Raw genomic sequence first — 6,124 nt, 5'->3', positions numbered from 1 at the left:
TGAACAAGAGGTGATGATAAGTTTGCAGCTCTTTCTGCATGCCAGAGGATGCCAACTTGCATTTAACTATATACCTAGAACTCAGAAGCACCATGTTTCCTATTAGTTCTCTCAAGATTGTTCATCATGTAGGAAATTGATAGTGATGAAACAACTCAACAGCTTGAATTAACAACAATCTCTGAGCAGCAAGTGTGTGTTCATGGGTGCAATGTTGTTCTCCATGCAAGAAACCTCCAAACAACAACCAACTGGCTTATGATTAGTAAAAAAATATCACCGAGCTATTGGTTCCAAGCAGCAACTAAATGTTGGTGAATTGCATGTAAACACAGAGAAATACAAAATCACTGGTGGGTGGACATCATGTAAAAACAACATGCTAGCCATTTTGATTTAACCACGGAAGGAGCTTCAACTATTGAGAGGATGAGCACATACTAGTTAGATCAAAAGGGGCGGCTTGTTTTTTTCTTCCCAAAGATCACCTCCCAAACAATCGGTGAGAATGGCCCTTTCTTGTCCAAATGTTCCCTGATGGACTTCTCATCAATGGCAAAGTTCCTATCCTGGAAGCTCCTCACAAGCTTCTCACCCTCCTCTACCCCCTTCATCTTGCATACTGCATCAACCAAACCCACAAACGTTGCAGCATTCGGGGAATGCCCAGCCTCGAACATCTCCACACAGAAAGCAACCGCCTCATCCAGTCTGTCGCCCTTGCACAGACCCTGTATAATCAACCAGTAGCTGAAGGCATTTGGAATGACCCCGTTGCCCTGCATCTTCCTGAAGATCCGGACGGCATCGTCCAGCTTGGCTGCTTTGCAGAAGGCCTCGACAACAGCGGTGTAGATGACCACCTCTGGGATAGCGCCCTTCTCGCGCATCAGACCGAACAGCTTCATGGCCTCCGGCACCAATCCGTTCTTGCAGAGGCCGTCGAGCATGGCGACGGCGTTGGGTATCAGCCCCGTCTCTTTCAACTTCCGGAAGATCTCGTCCACGTCCTCCGTCTGCGGTGGCTGCCCCGGTTCATGCTCAGGCTGCTGAGCCTCGATGTTGCTTCCCGTGGAGGAGGCGGCGTCGCCCAGCTTAAGCTTCTCCATCAGCGACTCCCCGATGGCTTTCTGAGCGCTTCTTTCCGGACGCTGCTGCTGCTGCTGCTTCCCGGCGGCGCGTCGGAGGATGTCAGCAGGGAAGGCGCCGGCGGCGGAGGGGTCAGGGGCTCCCCCTGCGCGTCTCGGCGGTGGGGGCAGGGGGTTGTTCTCTGGGTCAGCCCCGAAGTTGAGGGTGCGGAGGAAGGCCTCGTCCTCCTCCTCATCCCGTGCCTCGCGGATCACCCGGCGGCGACGGTCACCGGTGGAGTATGACCGCCGGATGCGAGATTCTCCACCCAGCAGGAGGAGGCGGCGGAGGCCGCGTGACCTAGCCGGAATCTGCAGGCTCATCTCTCCCTCTCTCTCTCTCTTCTTCTGGTTGCGGCGGCTTGAGGGGAAGGGAAGAGGCGTAGAAGACGGAAATGTGGGCTTGTGGACGGACGCTTCGTCCCGGGTCAACTTGTCATACAAAAGAACTCGCAGGCTGTTTGGTAAGAGTATCTCCACCCGTTCGCCTCCAAGGGGAGCAACTAATTAACGAGCGCTTTTTCGAAAGCCTCACAACTATTGTAGTCGTTGCCGTTGTTGTCCTCCTTCTTCTTCACGCCGACACCGTCCCTGTTGGACCCAGCCAGGGGTCGCCTTGGCGGACTGGTTTGGCTGGCGGCGGCGCCTTGTCATTGCTGTCCTCGAGGACGATGACGTCGTACTCGTCTCAGCCGCGGCGCTGAGCGGCAATCTCCTCTAGGGCGTGGCACTGGCGCTCCACCTCCAGCCGGGCTCAGTCCTCACGCGCCCACTTGATGGCGGCCTCGTCAGCGGTGGTCATGTCCTCGTGCTCGCTCTTCACGACAACGAGACCCGGCTCCATCTTCGGCTTGACGAGGCGGGAGGAAGGAGCAGAGGAGGCACGGGCGCCTTCTTTGATGACGAGGGCGCCGCCGCGGGTGCGTCAGCCGAGCTCCATCTCCACGGGCTCGGCCTTGACGTTGGCGAGCGTCCGCGACCCAGAGGAGCGGTGGGATGAGCGGGAGGAGGAGGAAGTGGTCCCGCCCACCATGCGCCTCGGCAGCTAAGGACCGCCACTGCGGCAGGGGACCGGGGCCGGGACCGGGGCCGGGGCCGGGGCCGCCGGCTACTCGAGCGGCGGCTCATTGACGCCCTCGAGGTGCTCGAGGACGGAGTGGAGTGTGCGGCTGGGAACACCCCACCACAGACGGCGGTCGTCGGTGTTGCGGCGCCCCGTCACCGGCGTGTTGTTGGTGGAGCCGAGCTGCTCCTGATGGCGGCGTTGGAAATACGCCGCCCAGTGCTCGTGGTTGTTAGCGGCATACTCCGGGCGGCCCCGCTGAAGGAAATATGCCCTAGAGGCAATAATAAAGTTATTATTTATTTCCTTATTTCATGATAAATGTTTATTATTCATGCTAGAATTGTATTAACCGGAAACATAATACATGTGTGAATACATAGACAAACATAGTGTCGCTAGTATGCCTCTACTTGACTAGCTCGTTGATCAAAGATGGTTGAGTTTCCTAGCCATATATATGAGTTGTCATTTGATTAACGGGATCACATCATTAGGATAATGATGTGATTGACTTGACCCATTCCGTTAGCTTAGCACTTGATCGTTTAGTATGTTGTTATTGCTTTCTTCATGACTTATACGGGTTCCTATGACTATGAGATTATGCAACTCCCGTTTACCGGAGGAACACTTTGTGTGCTACCAAACGTCACAATGTAACTAGGTGGTTATAAAGGAGCTCTACAGGTGTCTCCGAAGGTACATGTTGAGTTGGCGTATTTCGAGATTAGGATTTGTCACTCCGATTGTCGGAGAGGTATCTCTGGGCCCTCTCGGTAATGTACATCACTATAAGCCTTGGAAGCAATGTAGCTAATGAGTTAGTTGCGGGATGATACATTACATAACGAGTAAAAAGACTTGCCAGTAACGAGATTGAACTAGGTATTGAAATACCGACGATCGGATCTCGGGCAAGTAACATACCGATGACAAAGGGAACAACGTATGTTATTATGCGGTTTGACCGATAAAGATCTTCGCAGAATATGTAGGAGCCAATATGAGCATCCAGGTTCCGCTATTGGTTATTGACCGGAGGCGTGTCTCGGTCATGTCTACATAGTTCTCGAACCCGTAGGGTCCGCACGCTTAAAGTTCGGTGACGATCGGTATTATAAGTTTATGTGTTTTGATGTACCGAAGGTAGTTCAGAGTCTCAGATGAGATCGGGGACATGACGAGGAGTCTCGAAATGGTCGAGACGTAAAGAACGATATATTGGACGACTATATTTGGACATCGGAAAGGTTCTGAGTGATTCGAATATTTTTTGGAGTACCGGAGAGTTACGGGAATTCGTCGGAAGGGTCAATGGGCCTTCATGGGCTTTAGTGGAAAAAGAGGGCAGCAAGGAAGTGTAGGGTGCGCCGCCCCTAGGCCTGAACTGAATTGGTTTAGGGCTTTGGGGGTCGGTCCCCTCTTTCCTTCTCCCCTCCTTCTCTTTCCTTCCCCTCCTAGGTGGACTAGGAAAGGGGGCACCTACTCTTAGTAGGAGTACGATTCCCCCCTTGGGGCGCACCCCATGAGGCCGCCGGCCCCCTCCCCTTGCTCCTTTATATACGGGGGCAGGGAGGCACCTCTAGACACAACAATTGATCTCTTGATCTCTTAGCCGTGTGCGGTGCCCCCACCACCATCTTCCACCTCGGTAATATTGTAGCGGTGCTTAGGCGAAGCCCTGCGTCGGTAGCATCATCGACACCGTCATCACGTCGTCGTGCTGACGGAACTCTCCCACAAAGCTCTGCTGGATCGGAGTTCGTGGAACGTCATCGAGCTGAACGTGTGCTGAACTCGGAGGTGTCGTACGTTCGGTACTTGGATCGGTCGGATCGTGAAGACGTACGACTACATCAACCGCGTTGTGCTAACGCTTCCGCTTTTGGTCTACGATGATACGTGGACAACACTCTCCCCTCTCATTGCTATGCATCACCATGATCTTGCGTGTGCGTAGGAAATTTTTGAAATTACTACGTCCTCCAACAGTGGTATCCGAGCCTGGTTTTGTGCGTAGATGTTATATGCATGGGTAGAACACAAGTGAGTTGTGGGCGATACAAGTCATACTGCTTACCGGCATGTCATACTTTGGTTTGGCGGTATTGCTGGATGAAGCGGCCCGGACTGACATTACGCGTACGCTTACGCGAGACTGGTTCTACCGACGTGCTTTGCACATAGGTGGCTGACAGGTGTCAGTTTCTCCAACTTTAGTTGAACCGAGTGTGGCTACGCCCGGTCCTTGAGAAGGTTAAAACAACACTGACTTGACGAACTATCATTGTGGTTTTGATGCGTAGGTAAGAACGATTCTTGCTCAGCCTGTAGCAGCCACATAAAACTTGCAACAACAAAGTAGAGGACGTCTAACTTGTTTTTGCAGGGCATGTTGTAATGTGATATGGTCAAGACATGATGCTAAATTTTATTGTATGAGATGATCATGTTTTGTAATAGTGTTATCGGCAACTGGTAGGAGCCATATGGTTGTCGCTTTATTGTATGCAATGCAATCGCCCTGTAATTGCTTTACTTTATCACTAAACGGTAGCGATAGTCATAGAAGCAATAGTTGGCGAGACGACAACGATGCTACAATGGAGATCAAGGTGTTGCGCCGATGACGATGGTGATCATGACGGTGCTTCGGAGATGGAGATCACAAGCACAAGATGATGATGGCCATATCATATCACTTATATTGGTTGCATGTGATGTTTATCCTTTATGCATCTTATTTTGCTTTGATTGACGGTAGCATTATAAGATGATCTCTCACTAAATTTCAAGGTATAAGTGTTCTCCCTGAGTATGCACCGTTGCGAAAGTTCTTCGTGCTAAGACACCACGTGATGATCGGGTGTGATAGGCTCTACGTTCAAATACAACGGGTGCAAAACAGTTGCACACGCGGAATACTCAGGTTAAACTTGACGAGCCTAGCATATACAGATATGGCATCGGAACACTGAGACCGAAAGGTCGAGCGTGAATCATATAGTAGATATGATCAACATAGTGATGTTCACCATTGAAAACTACTCCATCTCACGTGATGATCGGACATGGTTTAGTTGATTTGGATCACGTGATCACTTAGATGATTAGAGGGATGTCTATCTAAGTGGGAGTTCTTAAGTAATATGATTAATTGAACTTTAATTTATCATGAACTTAGTCCTGATAGTATTTTGCAAATTATGTTGTAGATCAATAGCTCGCGTTGTTGCTACCATATGTTTATTTTTGATATGTTCCTCGAGAAAAACTATGTTGAAAGATATTAGTAGCAATGATGCGGATTATATCCGTCATCTGAGGTTTATCGTCATTGTTGCACAGAAGAATTATGTCCTTGATGCACCGCTAGGTGACAGACCTATTGTAGGAGCAGATGAAGACGTTATGAATGTTTGGCTAGCTCAATATGATGACTACTTGATAGTTTAGTGCACCATGCTTAACGGCTTAGAATCGGGACTTCAAAGACGTTTTGAACGTCATGGACCATATGAGATGTTCCAGGAGTTGAAGTTAATATTACAAGCAAATACCCGAGTTGAGAGATATGAAGTCTCCAACAAGTTCTATAGCTAAAAGATGGAGGAGAATTTCTCAACTAGTGAGCATGTGCTCAGTTTGTCTGGGTACTACAATCACTTGAATCAAGTGGGAGTTAATCTTCCAGATAAGATAGTGATTGACAGAGTTCTCTAGTCACCATCACCAAGTTACTAGAACTTCGTGATGAACTATAGTATGCAAGAGATGATCAAAACAATTCCCGAGCTCTTCGTGATGTTGAAATCGACGAAGGTAGAAATCAAGAAAAGAGCATCAAGTGTTAATGATTGACAAGACCACTAGTTTCAAGAAAAGGGCAAAGGGAAAGAAAGGGAACTTCAAGTAGAATGACAAGCAAGTT

At 49.6% G+C, this 6,124-nt stretch overlaps 1 protein-coding gene across 1 annotated transcript; it reads right to left on the bottom strand.

The window, feature by feature from the left end:
• Positions 1-239: 239 nt before the first annotated feature.
• On the bottom strand, positions 240-1,558 carry LOC123069808 (pentatricopeptide repeat-containing protein At4g38150). Its single transcript, XM_044492745.1, has one exon. The coding sequence runs from the start codon at positions 1,449-1,451 to the stop codon at positions 450-452; it is 1,002 nt and encodes a 333-aa protein (XP_044348680.1). The 5' UTR covers positions 1,452-1,558; the 3' UTR covers positions 240-449.
• Positions 1,559-6,124: the final 4,566 nt, after the last annotated feature.

The sequence above is a fragment of the Triticum aestivum genome, chromosome 3B, assembly GCF_018294505.1.
Source record: "Triticum aestivum cultivar Chinese Spring chromosome 3B, IWGSC CS RefSeq v2.1, whole genome shotgun sequence".
NCBI lineage: Eukaryota > Viridiplantae > Streptophyta > Magnoliopsida > Poales > Poaceae > Triticum > Triticum aestivum.
This window is presented reverse-complemented; position numbering and strand designations above follow the sequence as displayed.

Coding starts and splice junctions, on each gene's coding strand:
- LOC123069808 (XM_044492745.1), bottom strand. CDS start 1,451: ATGAGCCTGCAGATTCCGGCTAGGTCACGCGGCCTCCGCCGCCTCCTC.